The 21,658-nt window shown below is 42.3% G+C and overlaps 1 protein-coding gene across 1 annotated transcript in view; it reads left to right on the top strand.

The window, feature by feature from the left end:
• Nucleotides 1-20,854: 20,854 nt before the first annotated feature.
• Nucleotides 20,855-21,658, top strand: part of slc6a20 (solute carrier family 6 member 20) — a 42,641-nt gene continuing 41,837 nt past the window's right edge. Inside the window, exon 1 of the mRNA XM_030724668.1 lies at nt 20,855-20,978. Within this exon, the coding sequence (XP_030580528.1) occupies nt 20,855-20,978 (124 nt within the window). The remainder of the gene's footprint in view (nt 20,979-21,658) is intronic.

Genomic DNA, 21,658 nt, shown 5'->3' with positions numbered 1-21,658 from the left:
CCTGGGCCTTTCTGTGTGGAGTTTGCATGTCTGTGTGGGTTTCCTCCCACAGTCCAAAGACATGCAGTTAGTGGGCTTAGGTTAACTGGTGGTTCTAAATTGCCCATAGGTGTGAATAGAGAGTGTGACTTTGGGTCAAAAGAAGGATAGACAGCCGCACGACAGGTTTTTCGCCTCAACCTCATTCAGGGTAGTATGTGCTATGTTCATGATAAACAGGGAGGAAATGTTTAACTGTTTTTCTATGTATCACAATGTGTTCATCATAAACATGCACATGACCATCAGATTGTAAGCACAAAACATACACTCACCCGGACCCTCCAGGTGAGGAAAGCAGGTAACGCCTGTTTCCTGACGTCACACACACATACACACACCCCCACACACCCACGTGACACTAAAATAAAAGAGCCGGCAGGAAGAAGGAGGTCAGACTCTCTTTCGGTCCCACACACGAGTGTTGGCTGACTGAGGCTCTCCCTGCAGGTTAAAAGATCAACTACGGGTTTCTGTGTCTTTCTTTATTCAACGGTGGTCCGAACCTAACAATAGGTATTAAAGGTACTGCACTGCAGTGGTTTGAATCATATTTATCTAATAGACTCCAATTTGTTCATGTAAATGGGGAGTCTTCTTCACACAGTAAGGTTAATTATGGAGTTCCACAGGGTTCTGTGCTAGGACCAATTCTATTTACATTATACATGCTTCCCTTAGGCAGTATTATTAGAAAGTATTGCATCAATTTTCATTGTTATGCAGATGATACTCAGCTTTACCTATCAATGAAGCCAGATGACACACATCAATTAGTTAAACTGCAGGAATGTCTTAAAGACATTAAGGCCTGGATGACCTCTAATTTCCTGCTTCTAAATTCAGATCAAATTGAAGTTCTTGTACTCGGCCCCACAAATCTTAGAAACATGGTGTCTAACCAGATACTTACTCTGGATGGCATTACTTTGGCCTCCAGTAACACTGTGAGAATCTTGGAGTCATTTTTGACCAGGATATGTCCTTCAATGCACATATTAAACAAATATGTAGGACTGCTTTTCTGCATTTGTGCAACATTTCTATCAGGTTGTCCTAAAAGTTCCCTGACAAGCCACTGGTATGGTTCCATAATTATGTTCAGTAATGTTGTCAAGGTGAGGGGGGTGGGGTTGTGAACAATAAAACAATAACTGTGGAAACACTTTGTGTCTCGACAACTATAAAATCAAGGTTGTTCAAAGTACTGTGGTCATTACTCTGATATAAAACATAGTAGTTAACATCACATAGCTAATCAAACCTGATAAAGCTGTCCTGAAATAGACTTCCAGCAATAAATGTGAGTTAATGGAAGACAAAAGCAGACATTTTCCAGCATTCACAAAGTAAATGGACTAGCTCTTATATAGCGCTTTTCTACTCAGTCAGAGCACTCAAAGCGCTTACACAACATGTTTACATTTACCCATGCACTCACATTCATACAAGCACTTCCATGTTTATACTAAGCTAAGTGCTTTTAACACTAGAACTACCAGACTCCTGCCAAATGGCAGTTATACCTTTAAATCCCAAGGTGCTGCCAAATGGCAGCTGTGAATTGTGTCATGCAAATGAGGCCAGCACAACTAGACACTAGACGACCCCCTTTCATTTGTAAATGCAGCCATTACCTGCCAGACCTGGAGGTTCAAGCACAGACCTTAGGGGGAGGGGTATGCTTGAGCAGAGCCTAGAAGTCTGAAATGCCTGAGACATCTCTCCTGAGTAGGGACTAGAAGGGGCTTTCAAAATGCACTGTATTGCTTCACTCATCACATTTACTGTATCATATAAACTTTTGACCATTTCATACATTTTTACATGCCCTTTATTCAGCATTGGTCAACAAGACAAAGTAGGCTTCCTATTGCCATGTACTGTAAGGAAATTCTAACTGTAAATATCTGTAAAACTATTATAAATCATTTGTGTTCCGTAGCCCATACATAAATGCCCTTGTGTAAAGCTGCCATTAACTTTAGAGTGTAAGTTTTTATTTGATAGTGTTTTGGCTTATTTTCAAATAATATTAATTTATTTTTTTATTTTGAAGTGTTGAACTGCCATACTTAGAACTCCATATATGTATATATAAGTTCTATGTGATTGTTGTTATGTTATGTTTTTTAGGAATACTTTATCTCAGTATTGATGGACAGTTGTATACGACTATAAAAGGACTGAAGACGGCCAAAATATTTATCCAGCACATTTTTATTGGTATATTTGTTACAGATTGTCTGAACACATCTGGCACTGCCACAACATCTCCTTTCTGCATTTTCCACATGTCAACTTGTTGCAATAAACACAACGCTTACTGGCATGGTTATTCTTGCAGCAACCCTTCACCTGGCACAATGCCCTTTTCCCTGTGTCAGGTGAGAGTGGTTGCTGCTGAAGGTTTTCCTTATGCACCTCCTTGGCTGCCATATGAGACTGTGCAAGCTCTCTTGCAAGCTTCACCAAGAAGTCCGTCCGTCTCTCTTTGACCCCAGTGCATGCTTGGTAAAGCACATGTGCATTCAGTGCTGCAATGTCAATCAAGTTGTAAAACACAGCGACTGGCCAACGCCGTGTTCCTGAACGCACAGTGTACTTTCGCACCATCTGGTCCATGACATCCACACCACATTTCAGGCTGTTGTAGTCGGTGACTGTGTTTGGTTTTTTTTTCCGGGTATCCCCAGTCTCCACCACACTGTGCATGCTACTGAGGATGCAGACAGTCTTTCTCCGTTTGGGCGCGTAAATGGTCAGTGTGGCACCAGAGGTTGAAAACACCTGTGTGCTGAATTCCTCACGGGCCAAAGTCTTTTTGGCGGAGTCTGGAAGCTCACGGCGAACCTTGTTTACTGTGCCAAGGAGTGTGGTCTTCCGGCTGAGCAGTCGTTGTGCTAGTGACAATGATGTAAAAAAATTGTCTGTGGTAACGGTTCTTCCTTTGTCCATAAATGGTTCCATAAGCTTCATCACCACATTTTCTGATAGTTTTTCCCCCGTGGGACGACTGGGGTCTTTGCCAAGATATGGGATGATGTTGCATACATACTTGGATTTCAGGTCACATGCCACCCAGAACTTTATGCCACACTTGTCAGGATTTGTAGCACTGTACTGCAGGAAACAGCAACGGGTCTTAGCTGGAAAAAGTTGCTCATCTATGGTGATGTGCCTTCCTGGGTTGTAAGAGGTAATGCAATTGGTAACAAAGGACCCCCAAATGTCAGAGACTGCAGCAAACCGATCATTTGCAACTCGTTCATTGCGTGTGTCCTTGTCATCGTAGCGCATGATGTCCTGGAAGCGGTTTCGGGCCATAATCTTGCTGATTGCGGGCACTCCTAGTGTTGCTGACCATACATCATGCACCGCTGGAAGGCGGACAATCCCTCGCAGGATGAGGATTGCAATGAACGCCTTTAGTTCAGGGAGGGCCATGAACCAGTTTCCCTGCTGTGTCTGCCGTGCATGCTGGACAGTCCACTCCTGAATGGTCCGAAGCATTTCCAGAGTGATGAAACAGAGGAAACTCTGTAAGCGACTCGACACCTTTCTTCTGGCCAAAGCAGTTGGCTCTCCATCTGTGGCATAACAATCAATTGGGCTGTGATGCAGAGGACTTCTGATCTGTTCCTCACGCCACAGTGTGCCGTCTTTTGCCATCTCTGTCAGCCACTCATGTGTCTCCATGCGACCTCTCTTTTCTGGAGGTGGCGAAGTTTCCTCATCTACAGGGTGACCATGTTTGAGATTTGATTAGTGAAATGTTGAAATAATGTGCAATCACAAAGATATTCGTCTCTTCCTAAAACACAACAAACGGCAAACGAAAATAGGAAATTTAGGAAATCTTACCAGAAGAATTTTCAGAGTCGGAATTTAGCACAAGGGTTATTTCATCTCCATCGGAGTCACAGGGGTTGACATGGTTGAGGATCATGTCCAAAGCTTGCTGTGTGCCGTAAACCTTTGGCATCTTTGCTAGCATTCACACACATTCATACTCCGACGGGACGGTCGGAGAGCAACTTGGAGTTAAGTATCTTGCCCAAGGATACATTGGCATGTAGCCTGGAGTAGCCAGGAATCGAACCGCTGACCTTCCGATCAGTAGGTGACCTGCTCTACCTACTGAGCTACAGCCACCCCACAAAGGTGAAGAAATACACTATACTGCCAAAAGTATTCACTGATCTGCCTTCACGCACACATGAACCTGAGTAACTTTCCATTCCTAATCCATAGGGTTTAAAATGATGTCGGCCCACCCTTTGCGGCTGTAACAGCTTCAACTTTTCTGGGAAGGCTTTCCGCATGTTTGGGAATTTCTGACCATTCTTCCAGAAGCACATCTGTGAGGTCAGACACTGATGTTGATCTTGGCACAATGCAGTCAGAGCAGCACTTGGCGAGGAGCAGCACTTGGTGACAGTGGGAAGGAAAAACTCCCTTTTAACAGGAAGAAATCTCCAGCAGAACCAGGCTCAGGGAGGGGGCGGTCATCTGCTGTGACCGGTTGGGTTGAGGGGAGAGAAAAGACATGCTGTGGAAGAGAGCCAGAGATTAATAACAATTAATGATTAAATGCAGAGTGGAGTATAAACAGAGTAAATAAGGTGAATGAAAAGAAACAGTGCATTATGGGAACCCCCCAGCAGCCTAGGCCTATAACAGCATAACAAAGGGCTGGTTCAGGGTCACCTGGAAGTGCTTGTATGAATGGGTGTGCATGGGTAAATGTAAAACATGTTGTATAAGCGCTTTGAGTGCTCAGACTGAGTAGAAAAGCGCCATATAAGAACTAGTCCATTAACCATTTAATATTAAAGCATCAATAATTGGAAAGACTTCTTTGAACAGTCTAGTAGGAATGGGATCTAATAAACATGTTGCTGGTTTGGAGGAAGTAACTATTGAAGTTAACTCTGAAAGATCAACTGGAGCAAAAGAGTCTAAACAAATACCAGCAGTGCTGAAAGCAGCCGAACATGAAGATAAGTCTTTGAGATGGTTATGAATAATTTTTTGTCTAATATCTAAAATTTTATTTGTAAAGAAATCCATGAAGTCACTACTAGTTAAGGTGAAAGGAATACTCGGCTCTACAGAGCTCTGACTCTTTGTCAGCCTGGCTACAGTGCTGAAAACAAACCTGGGGTTGTTCTTATTTTCTTCAATTAATGATGAATAGTAAGATGTCCTAGCTTTACGGAGGGCTTTTTTATAGAGCAACAAACTCTTTTTCCAGGCTAAATGAGCATCTTCTAATTTAGTGAGACGCCATTCCCTCTCCAGCTTTCGGGTTATCTGCTTTAAGCTGTGCGTTTGTGAATTATACCACGGAGTCAGGCACTTCTGATTTGAAGCTTTCCTTTTCAGAGGAGCCACAGTATCCAAAGTTATACGCAGTGAGGATGTAAAACTATTGACGAGATAATCGACCTCACTGGGAGCAGAGTTTAGGTAGCTGCTCTGTACTGTGTTGGCACATGGCACTGAAGAGCATAACAATGAAGGAATTAGATCCTTAAACTTAGTTACAGCACTTTCAGAAAGACTTCTACTGTAATAAAACTTATTCCCCACTGCTGTGTAATCCATTAAAGTAAATGTAAATGTTACTAAGAAATGATCAGACAGGAGGGGGCTTTCAGGGAATACTGTTAAGTCTTCAGTTTCTATGCCATATGTTAGGACAAGATCCAGAGTATGATTAAAGTGGTGGGTGGGCTCCTTTACATTTTGAGAGAAGCCAATTGAATCTAACAATAGATTAAATGCAGTGTTGAGGCTGTCATTCTCAGCATCTACATGGATGTTAAAATCACCCACTATAATTATTTTATCTGAACTGAGCACTAAATCAGATAAAAAGTCTGAGAAATCAGACAGAAACTCTGAGTAAGGACCAGGTGGACGATAGATAATAACAAATAAAACAGGTTTTTGATTTTCCCAATTAGGATGGACAAGACTAAGAGTCAGGCTTTCAAAAGAATGAAAACTTTGTCTGGGTCTTTGATTAATTAATAAGCTGGAATTGAAGATTGCAGCTAATCCTCCTCCTCGACCTGTGCTTCGAGCATTCTGACAGTTACTGTGACTCGGGGGTGTTGATTCATTTAAACTAACATATTCATCCTGCTGTAACCAGGTTTCTGTAAGGCAGCATAAATCAATACGTTGATCAATTATTAAATCATTTACTAATAGGGACTTGGAAGAGAGAGACCTAATGTTTAACAATCCACATTTAATTGTTTTATTGTTTGGTGCAGTTGATGAAGCTGTATTATTTATTGTTTTTGAATTTTTATGCTTAAATAGCTTTTTGCTGATTTTAGCTTTGGTTTTTGGTGGTCTGGGAGCAGCACCGACTCTATGGGGATGGGGTTTTGGGGGGATGGCAGGAGGAGAGAAGCTGCAGAGCAGCGTGTAAGACTGCAACTCTGCTTCCTGGTCTCAACCCTGGGTAGTCAGGTTTTAGGAGGGTTAATAAATTTGGCCAGATTTCTAGAAATGAGAGCTGCTCCATCCAAAGTGGGATGGATGCCGTCTCTCCTAACAAGACCAGGTTTTCCCCCCTGGGAAAATGCGTGTGCATGGGGTAAATGTGAACGTGTTGTGTAAGCGCTTTGAGTGCTCATATCTGAGTAGAAAAGCGCTATATAAGAACTAGTCCATTTACCATTTACCCACAAACTTTGCCAATTATCTATGAAGCCCACGTCGTTTTTTGGACACCACTCAGACAGCCAGCGATTCAAGGAGAACATGCGGCTAAACATGTCGCTCCTGGTCTGATTGGGGAGGGGCCCAGAGAAAACTACAGAGTCCGACATTGTTTTTGCAAAGTTACACACCGAGTCAATATTAATTTTAGTGACCTCCGATTGGCGTAACCGGGTGTCATTACTGCTGACGTGAATAACGATCTTACCAAATCTACGATTAGCCTTAGCCAGCAGTTTCAAATTTCCATGAATGTCGCCTGCTCTGGCCCCTGGAAGACATTTGACTATGGTCGCCGGTGTCTCTAGCTTCACGTTTCTCAAAACAGAGTCGCCAATAACCAGAGTTTGTTCCTCGGTGGGTTAGAGACGTGAACAGGTTGGTGGTGTACCCGGGGCTTCTGCTTAGGACTCCTCACCGTCACCCAGCCGGCCTCTTTTCCCTGCTGCTCGGGATCTGCTGGGGGGGAGCTAACGGCGGCTAAGCTACCATGGTCCGCACCCGCTACAGGGGCCTGGCTGGATACAGGATTTTCCAGGGTGCGGAGCTGAGTCTCCAGTTCAGAAAGCCTGGCCTCCAGAGCTACAAACAGACTACATTTATTACAAGTACCGTTACTGCTAAAGGAGGCCGAGGAGTAACTAAACATGTGACACCCAGAGCAGGAAAGTGCAGGAGAGACAGGAGAAGAAGCCATGCTGGTAGTGAGTCGGCTAAGGGCTAAGCTACTAGCTGAGCTAAGCTAGCGAATTTCTAAAAACAAATAAAGTGAATAATGTGAATACAGGCGATTCAGCAACGAGTGTGCTCTAGATAAAGTAGGTGAAGATTACACTAAAATATGTTGTTATCCAGATAGATCGAGCTATATAGATTTAACAGCTAACAGACAGCAAAACACGACTGTGCTCATAAACAGGAACAGGAAGTGATACAATACCGCAGTGAGAGCCAACACCAAGTGACAGTGCCAGATAACTGGGTCTCCCTATCTTTTGGTTTGAGAACTGAAGAAGCCTTTCAGATGAGAGGTGAAACGTCTTCAAGAAACAAAAAAGAAGTCCAGTCGCCTTTTTTCAAGCTCCAGAGACTACTATGACCTGGATGACTGAAAACCTACACAGACATATGACCTAAACCACTGCAGAGCCATCCAAGATATACCAAACCAGTGCTGCAGTCATTTTATCAAAATGTTATAGTCTTCTGTGTCAACACACAAGCCAAATGGTGTTAGACATTGACAGAGTCTGCCATCTGAGAAGGGTAGGGCCAGTTTCACCCATGATTAGCTCTAGCACAACAACAAGCATTTGGTTGAGGGAATGGTTGAACAGCAATTCCTATGGTATCCAAACAGGAAGTCTGCCTGGATCCTCAGGACAACTCTGGGCAAAGGTCCAACACCAAGCTGCTCAAGCCAGGCAGCTTCACAAGCACACAGTTCAGTGAACCATCTTTGGCAATGCACCAGAAGCAAAACACTGTAGGCTCAAAATAATTCAGTTTCAAAATTTTTTTTTTCGAACAAACTTTATGGCCCCAATTTAGCTCCATAGTAGGCTACCAATGTAAGTGAAACACTATAGGTGAAACAATGAAGGCAAACCACAGGAAATCCTTTGCAGGCAAGGCAGCAGCTCTTTTTGGAGAACATGTTAGAATTTCAGGTGGCTAGCACTTGAAATTTCCTTGTGATGGTTCAGGGTAAGAGCTTGTGAAACAAATTGTCAGTTAATGTCTTCACAAAGCTAGCTAAAACAAATATACCTGTGTTTGTGTATATGTGAGTGCTTGTGTGTTTACATGTGTGTGTGTGTGTGTGTGCGCCCATCCCTTACACACAGGGCAAAGTTGGCAGTGCACTTCCTCAAGTCTCCAGCAATACATCTACTGAGGACTAGATCAACAGACACACAAATTTATTTTGGACCATGGTTGGTCCGAATGAGGCTATAGTCTAATGATACTATACAGTGTAACATCAGTTAAATACAGTGCCTTGCGAAAGTATTCGGCCCCCTTGAACTTTTCAACCTTTTGCCACATTTCAGGCTTCAAACATAAAGATATAAAATTGTAATTTTTTGTGAAGAATCAACAACAAGTGGGACACAATCGTGAAGTGGAATGAAATTTATTGGATGTGTCAAACTTTTTTAACAAATAAAAAACTGAAAAGTGGGGCGTGCAATATTATTCGGCCCCCTTGCGTTAATACTTTGTAGCACCACCTTTTGCTGCAATTACAGCTGCAAGTCTCTTGGGGTATGTCTCTATCAGTTTTGCACATAGAGAGGTTGAACTTCTTGCCCATTCTTCCTTGCAAAACAGCTGGAGCTCAGTGAGGTTGGATGGAGAGCGTTTGTGAACAGCAGTCTTCAGCTCTTTCCACAGATTCTCGATTGGATTCAGGTCTGGACTTTGACTTGGCCGTTCCAACACCTGGATACGGTTATTTGTGAATCATTCCATTGTAGATTTGGCTTTATGTTTTGGATCATTGTCTTGTTGGAAGATAAATCTCCGTCCCAGTCTCAGGTCTCTTGCAGACTCCAACAGGTTTTCTTCCAGAATGGTCCTGTATTTGGCCCCATCCATCTTCCCATCAATTCTGACCATCTTTCCTGTCCCTGCTGACGAAAAGCAGGCCCAAACCATGATGCTGCCACCACCATGTTTGACAGTGGGGACGGTGTGTTCAGGGTGATGAGCTTTGTTGCTTTTACGCCAAACATATCGTTTTGCATTGTGGCCAAACAGTTGGATTTTGGTTTCATCTGACCAGAGCATCTTCTTCCACATGTTTGGTGTGTCTCCCAGGTGGCTTGTGGCAAACTTTAAACGAGACTTTTTATGGATATCTTTGAGAAATGGCTTTCTTCTTGCCACTCTTCCATAAAGGCCAGATTTGTGCAGTGTACGACTGATTGTTGTCCTATGGACAGACTCTCCCACCTCAGCTGTAGATCTCTGCAGTTCATCCAGAGTGATCATGGGCCTCTTGGCTGCATCTCTGATCAGTCTTCTCCTTGTTTGAGATGAAAGTTTAGAGGGACGGCCGGGTCTTGGTAGATTTGCAATGGTCTGATACTCCTTCCATTTCAATGTGATTGCTTGCACAGTGCTCCTTGAGATGTTTAAAGCTTGGGAAATCTTTTTGTATCCAAATCCGGCTTTGAACTTCTCCACAACAGTATCTCGGACCTGCCTGGTGTGTTCCTTGGTCTTCATGATGCTCTCTGCGCTTTGAACAGAACCCTGAGACTATCACAGAGCAGGTGCATTTATACGGAGACTTGATTACACACAGGTGGATTCTATTGATCATCATCAGTCATTTGGGACAACATTGGATCATTCAGAGATCCTCACTGAACTTCTGGAGTGAGTTTGCTGCACTGAAAGTAAAGAGGCTGAATAATATTGCACGCCCCACTTTTCAGTTTTTTATTTGTTAAAAAAGTTTGACACATCCAATAAATTTCATTCCACTTCACGATTGTGTCCCACTTGTTGTTGATTCTTCACAAAAAATTAAAATTTTATATCTTTATGTTTGAAGCCTGAAATGTGGCAAAAGGTTGAAAAGTTCAAGGGGGCCAAATACTTTCGCAAGGCACTGTATATTACAATTATAATTGTGAAAAAACTAAATGACTCAGTGACTTAAATGAGAATTTATTAAGGTTCTTGCTTTTATCTTTATTGATGAGTATTTTTAAAGCCTGGTATTAGTGCTTTTACATATAATTTGAATATGGTCTCTCCCCGTGCTTTAAACTCAAAAGCAGTGTGTCTTCTGTGAACTTCTCTCTACTAAAGACACTGTCCCAAAGAAAACAGTGAGTCTCTTCCTTGGAGGCCACCATGACTCTCACATGGTGATGCAGCTGGTTGTGTAATGGCCCACGTGTGGTTTCTCACTGTGTCCCACTTAACTGTTGTTGAGGCCACCCCGCATGCATATCAGTCAGGGACTGTGGGGGTGACAGTGGACTCAACATTTAGGACAGTGGACTGTGACACAACAGGATACCTATTAAAGTGATGAAACCAACTGAATGAACAAGCACAATATGTTCTATACAGTATGAAAAACACTGTTCTTACATAATTTATGAAAAGGAAATCAGGTTGGAGGGGTTAAAGGGCCCTGCAGCCCTGAGACTCCACCAGTGAGTAAGACCATGAGGAGGCAGCTCTGAAACGGTTCAGTCCAGGTTTCAGTACCAACAGCTGACAGACTTTGCTGTGTTCCTCAGGACAAACATGTCAGCCAGATAAAACTATAGATTTGACATTTTACAGACAAACACCAACAGGGCTGCAAATGTAAAGGGCTGTGTGGACTGATAATAGTAATGTGATTATATGTATTCACACAACATTTAACTCCATTTGTGGGATTTTTGAGAGGCAGTATTAACTGAGTTTAAGTTTAATTGGAAAATTGTAAAAACCAAAGGTGGATGAATTAACGGAGCTAAATCAACCACGTTTATTTAAGTCATTCAACATTATGTTTTATATTTTTTTGTCTTTATGTATTTTGATATATCCTGTCAGTTCTACCAAATGCATTGTTGCAATGGTCTTCAATGAGCAGCAGCAGTTTTTTATCTGGGTTTGTCTCAGGATTATTATAAAATACTATAAATAAAATGAAATGTAAACGTTAACACTCAGGAAACTTGGAACTTAATTTTTGCCTGCAGCACACTGGGCTTTGTTTTGTGGCACTGTAAAATATGAAGTCCAACTATAATTTCTAGATTGTTTAAAAGTATGCATTTCAGTTCCAGTGGATGACCTAAAATATTTGTACTTTTTCAGTGACTAATAATTTTACAGTTTTCCTTCACACGTGCAGGGGAAGTGAGTGGAACCTTGAAGGTTCAATGGAAATAATGCCTACAGGTGCCCCAGCTTTTCTTAATGGCATCCAAACCCTCTGTATGAGGACCATTTTGGAACAAATGCCTGTACTACAGCCTCTGAATATTTAAGATAATAATATGATACTGCAGGAAGTCGCTGTCAGACAATACGCTGTGGTTTGAGTTTTCATTGTGGCCCAAGCATTCCTCTTTTGCCCTCCACACTGACACTGTTTACCTGCATGCTGTGAAACCCTGCATGGCGTGTTAATACAAATGGACTACAAACTGAAGCTAGAGTGATTCTAGTACCAAATATCCTGTCCCAAGGCCCCACAGATTCTGCATGTTCATATCAAGAAATCCTTTTAAAGACATGAAGGCAGGAACAAAGCAGGGAATGACCTGATTATTATTTGAAATGTATTTATTTTGAAATAACTGGGCATGACAAGGTTCCCTGAGCCTCTCTGCTCAGACTGCTGGATGGATGATGGTTCCTATAGTTATGAAAAATTCTCAAGAAATACAAAATTAAAATAATGAATAAAGGTCTTAAATTACACAATACCTGTGGGTTTTATTTTAGTGTGTGTGTGTGTGTCATGTCGCGCTGTGCAGCAGGAGCAGGAAGACCCAAAAATGCAGGACTCACAGTCAGAACTGAACTAAAAAGGTGTTTATCGAGGAAAAACACAAGATCAGGACGACACTGGGATGGCCGGGCGCCAGAACTAAATGCATGAAAACACACACACACACACACACACACACACACACACACACACACACACACACACACACACACAGAACAGCGGGAGTCATGGACAACAACACAGAAGAAAACTGAGGGCTTAAATACACATCAGGTAATCAGGGAAAGAGGAAAGAGTGGGTGAAACAAATGAAGTTAATAACAGGGGAAGCAAAACTAAACACAAAGCACAGGGAGCACAAGACTGTCAAAATAAAACAGGAAGTGACTAAACACGGTATACACAGACTAGACACGGGGAACTGGCACACAGACACGGGACAGAGATGCAGACTAGTCACAACACTGGGAATAAAGCTCAACACAGGAGGTCAGGGTCACGACAAAAGGACAAAATAGACACAAGAACACAGATGTGTGTGTGTGTGTGTGTGGGGGGGGGGGGGGGGGGGGACAAAGGAAACAAGGACACCGAAACAAACTGGGAAATAAAACTTCAGGGAAAACAAAACTAAACACAAAACGCTGGGCAGACGGCCCAGGACCATGACACTGTGTGTGTGTGTGTGTGTGTGTGTGTGTGTGTGTGTGTGTGTGTGTGTGTGTGTGTGTGTGTGTGTGTGTTTCTTTTCATTCATCCAGCACCTGTCACAACATCATGTCAGTGCTCAGCTGATATAGGACTGAACAATACAGCCTGCAGTCAATCTAATTTCTCCTGCATGGTATAAATAAATTGCAGTGATCCCTCACCTATCACGGGGGTTACGTTCCAGAGACCCCCGCGATGGGTGAAAATCCACGAAGTAGTGGCGTTATATTTATTATATATTTATTTTATTATTTATATATATTTCAAGGCTTTACAAACCCTTCCCACAGTCTAACCCTTCATACTCTCTATTACTACAACTTGAATATTTTGTGTACATTTCAGAGCCTGTACTTTACTTTTACTGCAGTAAAGAAGTTGAACGAGTACTTCAACTTTTTAACACAAGTACTTGTACTTCTACTTAAGTACAGAATGTCAATACTTTTGCCACCTCTGCACTTCAGCAAGCAACTTGGTGTTCAGTATCTGATACTTTGAAATGCAGACTGAGCAGCAAAGTTTCGAACCACCAACCTGACCTGCTCTGTCTCCTGAGCTACAGCCACCCATACAGCTGTGCTTAAAAATGTTTGTTTGTGTAGCTACAGTTTACACATGACCCCATCCCAACATCACAAGTATGCAATCAGTTGATATAAAGGTTAGCAGATGCACAGAAATAGCATTACTGTTTTGAAAAGAGGACAGCTACTCTGTACTGCCCAATGTACTCACTCACCATCCAAACCACTGAATCCAGGTGTTCCAGTCTCTTCCACAGGTGTATAAACCAGCAGCTAGGCATGCAGACTGCTTCTACAAACATCAGTGAAAGAATGGGTCGCTCTCAGGAGCTCAGTGAGTTCCAGAGTGGATTCCACCTATTTAATAAGTCCAGTTGTGGAATTTCCTCAATATTAAATATTCCAGAGTCAGCTGTTAGTGTGATTATGCTGATGAACACCTGAATCATTCACAGTGTCACAGACAAATACTTGTACCTGCAACTGAATCAAAGCATGCTGTATATTAATGTATGTTGTACATAACTACTGTCAAGTCCTCATGTATATACTGTATAGATAATAACCAGGTATGTGTACATTAATAACCAGTAGACAGAGAGAAAACTTTATTGATCCTGGAGAGGGAATGGCGTCTCACTAAATTAGAAGATGCTCATTTAGCCTGGAAAAAGAGTTTGTTGCTCTATAAAAAAGCCCTCCGTAAAGCTAGGACATCTTACTACTCATCATTAATTGAAGAAAATAAGAACAACCCCAGGTTTGTTTTCAGCACTGTAGCCAGGCTGACAAAGAGTCAGAGCTCTGTAGAGCCGAGTATTCCTTTCACTTTAACTAGTAGTGACTTCATGGATTTCTTTACAAATAAAATTTTAGACATTAGAGAAAAAATTATTACAAACTAAATAATTATAACCATCTCAAAGATTTATCTTCATGTTCTCACTCTCTCTGATTGATCTTTCTGAGTTAACTTCAATTGTTACTTCCTCAAAACCATCAAAATGTCTATTAGACCCATTCCTACTAGACTGCTCCAAGAAGACCTTCCATTAATTAATGCTTTGATCTTAAATATGATCAATATATCTCTTTTAATTGCCTACATACCACATGCCATTAAATTGGCAGGAATTAACCTGTTAATTATATTTAAATGTAGAATGGGAGGCAGAGCCTTCAGCTTTCAGGCCCCTCTTTCAGCTCCCAGTTTGGATTCGGGAGATGGACACCCTCCCTCTCACGGGGGGGCGGGGGGGGGGGGGGGGGGGGCTGTGTGGCAGGCGAGGATGGACCCAGACTGCAGGACTTGTGAGGCAAAAACTTAAACATGGTTCATTAGAAGTAAGACAAGAAATAATAAACACAACTAAACTGGGGACAGGTGCCAGAACTAAACATGAAACTATGGAACATGGTGACACAGAGTTAGGTACACACCGATGACAACACAACAAAGGACCAGGGAAAAACACAGGGCTTAAATCCAAACACAGGATAACGAGAGGATCGGGAACAGGTGGAGACACAGCTGGGAATAATTAAACAGGAAGAAAAACTAAACACAAGGCAGACGAGGCAAAAACTGACAAAGTAAAACAGGAAACAAGTCAGGAAACACAGGAAATAAATAAACACTAGGAAATAAACACACGAAACAAGGGGAATGACACAGAGGGCCTAAACAGACCCTGGAGCTCAGAGATGCAGGGGAGACAGAGGAAACAGGAATACTTACAGTAACTATAACTGAGAACAGAATATAGAAAACTATACAAGCTAAGAATCCAAACAAAAAGCAAACACATCCATGAGCTGTAACTTTGACTGTATAGTTCAGACCAAGCTCAAAATAAAAATCACTGGTCCTCCATCACCTCCATCACCACCCATCAAATCAGAGACATGTTTTAGAAAGGAGTTCCAAAACACAGCTTTCTCATTGAGTGTTTAAAGGAACCATTTAGCATTTCAAAACTCAAACACCCAGACCAACATATTTTTTGGCATCAGGTAAAATATCTTTTTTTACATAATGGCTTTTATTTCTTCATATAAAATCAAATAAAATTGTGTCTGACTCTTTAGATGTGTCTTTGGGCATTTCTAATGATAAAGAAACATAAACTGAGATTCCTTCAGCCGTCCACAATAACACTCTTCCATCTCTCATCAACCACATGTTACATTTTTTGCTTATTTGTTCAATCACAGGAGCAAAATTGGAAGTTATGTAATTTTTTATTCTTTGAATGATCATTCCCAAATATGTTACTTTATTTTTAAGGGGTATTCCAATAATTCCTGACAGACCAGAATCTCTGAGAGGGAAGCAGACAGATTTATTGAGATTCACTTTCAGGCCTTAAAACTGAGTTAAAATCCTGGATAAAAGCAGCAGCCTGACTCACATCATGTCGGTGAGAGATGAAAATTGCAGTGTCCTCAGCCAGTTGTGATAGTTTGAATTCTCTTTCTAGGTCTACGATCCCCTGAAATTGACCTTTTTTAATATGCACTGCCATAGTTTGTGTGACAAGAAGAAACAGGAATGAGCCTAAAGGACAACTCCCAAAACATTTGTGGGATCTCACAAACTTGCATCTTTTTTTTCCTCCCATGTCCTTTGCAGGGTTCTGTAGTCCATCCATCCTCTTCCACTTATGCTGTTCAGGGTCGTGGGAAGGTGGGGGGGGGGGGGGGCTGCAGCCTATCCCAGCTGTCATGGGGTAAGAGGCAGGGTACACCTGTACACAGGGCCAACACAGAGAGATGGACAATCATTCACACCTGTGGGCAATTTCGAGTGACCTATTAACCTAACCCAGTAACTGCATGTCTTTGGACTGTGGGAGGAAACCCACGCAGACATGGGGAGGACATGCAAACTCCACACAGAGAGGCCCGGGCCAAGGTGGGTTCGAACCCAGACCTTCTAGATGTCATTCTAACTGTGAGGCAGCAGTGCTGACCACCACACCACCGTGCTGTAGCCTCTGCAGTATTTACCTCAATTTAACGAGCTGCACAGTGCTGTGTCTTGTTTGTGTTTATTGTCGAGTGAACGGGCATCTAGTGTTGAGCAGGCTACCCTCTGCGGTGGGGGCGGTGGGGGCGGTCTCAGGTGCTGCGGTGCTCTGTGATGCTGTCACCGCGGCCCCAGGCCCACCTCCCCCTGCCCTGTGCTGAGATGTGGGAGGTCAGGGTGCCCACTGAGCCAGTGGACAGCTGACTCTCGCCTTCCAGGTTGCCCTTTTTCCTCCTGGTCATATGTATGTTAAAAATAACTCGAATAAATAAAGTTAAGGGTCAAATATTAACAATAGGGGCCTGCAGAGAACCGATGGAGCTCATCTTGAAAGAGCAGATATGTTTGGCACAACAGTGCATCCAGATCACAGCTCTGCTTGTAAGATCTGCCAGACATGACAGGCTTTAAAAAACCACAGATGTGCACACTGCAGTTTTTCAAGTACTTAGAACAACTCCATTATTAATGGACCAATTCATAATTTTTATAATAGGAGGAATTTGTGTCTCCTCATGAGTTTTAACTAACTAATCTAACTGTATCCATCCCATATACGTCCTTTGTCCTTGAACACTTAAGAGAACATTTACTCTATGAACTTTGGGATTAGTCACTTCTCTGAGAGTCAGAATGGGAGCAGCAGTATTTAGAGCAACAACAGAATAATTTGAGCCTAAAACATTTGAAAACTAACAGAATCAATAAAATAATTATAAAATGTTGTTGTCATTATACTTGTATTGGGAATCATATTTCCCCCTATAGTTTGTTCTGCCATTGGATTTATTACACTGATTTCCCTTTTCATTTCTTTAAATTCTGCCATCTTTCTTCAGCATTTCCCTTTGCTTTGCTAATAATGTAAAAAACAAAAAAACTTTATTTTTCAGTGTAATAAACAAATGTCTGTCATGATGAGCTTTATTCTGGAGCATCACCTTGACAGGATGGTCCCTTTGTTAATGTATGTTTCAGGTTAAGGTACACAGTTTCTTTGGTCTGTCTTCCTTTTCTATGATGCACAGTTCTCTGAAGTACAGTCATGAAAGTATTACAGTTTTTATTCATGCTTTCGCTTAAAAAACAAACCTCATTTCAGTTTATTTCACTGATTGTGTTTTCCAAATTAATTAACTCACTATTAGGAATTTTGAACTGTTCCACTTTCTTATTAGCTGAAACACTAAATCTCTTTTAGTAAATTTTCTTAAAATCATGATCATATAGTGGTCAGATATTCCTGTAACTAAATCAGAAGACGTCTTTATTCTTTCTGGTATATTAGTAAAAGTCAATGAGACTTTCTGAGGAGCTCATTATCCTCGGTGGTCCTTCCTTCAGTGACCTGCTGAAAATCAAAACTCTGTACTTTTTATTTTATCATTCTATCTGTATTAAAATCTAATTAAATGATTACATCACTGGTACTGCACTCTTTAATAAGAGTACACAGCTTAACATGAAACTTTTTTCAAATGTTGTCTATATATTTCAGTTATACTGAATGACATTTGAGCTGACAGCATTAATTTGAGACCTATACGTGACACACTGTAATGCATGTGATTTAATTTTGTAGTATTGTGTAAATTTTCTTTATAATTTTGTTAAATTAAGGTCTTAAATTTCTGATCTTTGTTTAGTGTAGTGCTATCCTAAGTTATGCCACAAGGGGGCACCTTCTGCCTAGTGAGATGGCTTAGTGTGGCATCCTGTCTTCAGTCATGCCAGAAGCAGGAGAGGGAAACACACTGCTGTCTACATTATCTGCCACTGGTAAAGCTGGTGGTGCTATGCTCACTGCTGGAGGGTGTTGTGTGAGACACGCTGTGACAAATCAAGCTGTACCTGAGAGTCATCTGCTGCAAAAGACTGTGGAGGACGTCGGCATAGCAGACCACAAGAGGAAGACCCTGCTCTTGCTTTTTTGCATTTGTGCAATATTTCTAAAATTAGAAACATCCTTTCTCAGAGTGATGCTGAAAAGCTAATTCATGCATTTATTACTTCTAGGGTGGACTATTGTAATTCATTATTATCAGGCTGTCCTAAAAGCTCCCTGAAAAGCCTTCAGCTGATCCAAAATGCTGCAGCTAGAGTACTGACAGGGACTAGAAAGAGAGAGCAGATTTCTCCCATATTGGCTTCTCTTCATTGGCTCCCTGTTAAATCTAGAATAGAATTTAAAATCCTTCTCCTCACATACAAGGTCTTGAATAATCAGGCACCATCTTATCTCAAAGACCTCATAGTCCTATATCACCCCAACAGAGCACTTCGCTCTCAGACTGCTGGCTTACTTGTGGTTCCTAGGATACTTAAGAGTAGAATGGGAGGCAGAGCCTTCAGCTTTCAGGCCCCTCTTCTGTGGAACCAGCTCCCAGCTTGGATTCAGGAGACAGACACCCTCTCTATTTTTAAGATTAGGCTTAAAACTTTCCTTTATGATCAAGCTTATAGTTAGGGCTGGATCAGGTGACCCTGAACCCTCCCTTAGTTATGCTGCTATAGGCCTAGTCTGCTGGGGGGTTCACATAATGCACTGTTTCTCATTCACCTTATTTACTTTGTTTATACTCCACTCTGCATTTAATCATTAATTGATATTAATCTCTGGCTCTCTTCCACAGCATGTCTTTCTCTCCCCTCAGCCCAACCGGTCGCGGCAGATGACCCCCCCTCCCTGAGCCTGGTTCTGCTGGAGGTTTCTTCCTGTTAAAGGGAGTTTTTCCTTTCCACTGTCACCAAGTGCTGCTCATAGGGGGTCGTTTTGACTGTTGGGTTTTCTCTGTATTATTGTAGGGTCTTTACCCACAATACAAAGCACCTTGAGGTGACTGTTTGTTGTGATTTGGTGCTATATAAATAAAGTTGAAATGAATTACTCTGAGCACTCAAAGCGCTTACCCATTCACACAAGCACTTCCATGAGTAACTAAGCTAAGTGCTTTTATTATCTAACATTCACACACTTTCACACTCCAACAGTTGCCTCGGACAGCAACTTGGGGTTGAGTATCTTGTCCAAGGATACATTAGCATGCAGCCTGGAGTAGCCAGGAATCAAGCCGTCGACCTTCCGATCAGTGGGTGACCTGCTCTACCTACTGAGCTACAGCCACCCCCTATCACAGTGCAGTGATATAAAGAGTCTGATGCTCTTGGAACAAATGACTTCTTAAATCTGTCTGTTGAGCAGTTCTGTGAGAGCAGCCTTCCACTGAACACACTCCTCTGTTTACTGGTGTGTAATGGCTGACTGTCACTGTCCATGATAGAGAGCAGTTTGTCCAGTGTCCTTCTCTCTGCCAGTGTAGTCAGAGTCCAGCTCCACTCTGACCTCTGACCCCGCCTGCCTGACCAACTTATCCAGCCCCCGCGCGTCTCTCTTCGTGACGCTGCCTCCTCAGCACACCACTGTATTGTTGTGATTTGGCACTATATAAATGAATCTGAACTGAATGACAGTGAGAGCCTTGATCAAACAGCACCAGTTGTTGGACTAAATTTACAAATGTTTTCAGGAACAATGGAAAGCTCTGAGCTTGGCTGACAAAGCAGCCGGTCCAAGATTAGAGACAAAGGCTGTTGTACAACTTCTGTGACAACATCTGTGTACAAACGGAGGCAAGATTCAGCAGCCAGAAAGAGTCTGATTATTTTCCTGCAGAAACAAACAAACAAAACTGAGGTATAAGTCTACTTTGATGATGCAAAATTGCATAGTCTGGCTAAATAATGAGTTTGGCAGTCTAATGCTGACCCCATGAAACAGTATACTTCACAAATTTCCAGAGGCAACACAATTGCTGACATTGGCTCTGACCGTTTCAGGCACCGCAGCATCAGTGAAAAGGTCTTTTTCTGCCTTGAAGCTATGAAGACCCAGGCCAGTGACAGGATGGTGCAAAGAAGACTTTCATGGCTGGCTCTGATGTCAGCTATCAGAGATTCATCAAAGGGTGGCTGTGGCTCAGGCTAGAGCGGGTCATTTACTACTCAGATTGGTGGTTTGGTCCCTGGCCGCTATGTGATAGACTTTTTTTTTTTCAATGTCCCTTCTCGTGTACATAGAATGAGGAAAGAAGCGCTCATTGTTGATTCTCTGTTGCCCTCTCTCTGCCACCCCTCATATATCAAATCAATGAAACATTCAGCTGGGTTATTTTCCACGTTCCGCCCACTTCACTGTTAGAGTAACAGCAGCTTGTCGGACTCAGTGACCACGCTGCAGTCGCGGAGAGCTCGGGGAGAGCTCAGCTTCATACGCGCTGTAATTGTCCTGCAGGTTCGCTCAGAATAAGCTGAGAACATACACAGGACGCAGTCATGGGAAAAGATGCGAGAGCCAGCTGGGACAACCCCAGGCAATTTGTGCTGGCATGTGTATCATATGCAGTCGGACTGGGAAACGTATGGCGGTTTCCATACCTATGTCAACTGCACGGTGGGGGTAAGTCACTGTGAACCTCTTACACCGAATAACGAGCAGCCTTTTCTGCGTGCCTCTAAATAGCATGGTTAAGTAGATTATTCGTGGTCCACACAGTGTGTTTTGTTTTAAATGAAGAATAACCTATTAATAAAATTGACTAGTTCAAGCAGCGTTGATTCGGATGTACATAACGGTTTTTATTCACTTTTTCACACTAGAAATCATCTTTTTACAGTCCTTTAAACATCTGCTATGTGAACATTTTCTCAATATGGAAACTTGTTTAATAAACTTATGTATTTGGTATAAACAGTTATTCGCAGAGGATCATTGTATGTGCGCTCGGAGTCCAGGTGGCGGGGCGTTCTGGTGGTAAATCTGGAATCTGTGGTAGTGATGAGTCGGTCGCGAACGATCCGGCTCTTTGAAGTGAACAACGGGATATTGAGCCGTTTCTTTTTTTTTTTTTTTTTGGAAGCCGCACGTGATTGGTTAAGGTGAATGGTAGCATATGATCTTCTACACCAGGGGTCTCAAACTCGCGGGCCGCATCCGGACACGCCCCCTACTTAGGGTCCAAGATTTGATGTCAAAAACATGACAATTTCGCCCTTTAAGTTACTTTTTTGACATTTCGCTTTCCCCTCCAATTAAGAGGCCAAATGCGGCCCGCGGATCGCGAGTTTGAGACCCCTGGT

This window comes from Archocentrus centrarchus, unplaced genomic scaffold (genome assembly GCF_007364275.1).
Source record: "Archocentrus centrarchus isolate MPI-CPG fArcCen1 unplaced genomic scaffold, fArcCen1 scaffold_40_ctg1, whole genome shotgun sequence".
In the NCBI taxonomy this organism is placed as follows: Eukaryota; Metazoa; Chordata; class Actinopteri; order Cichliformes; family Cichlidae; genus Archocentrus; species Archocentrus centrarchus.
This window is presented reverse-complemented; position numbering and strand designations above follow the sequence as displayed.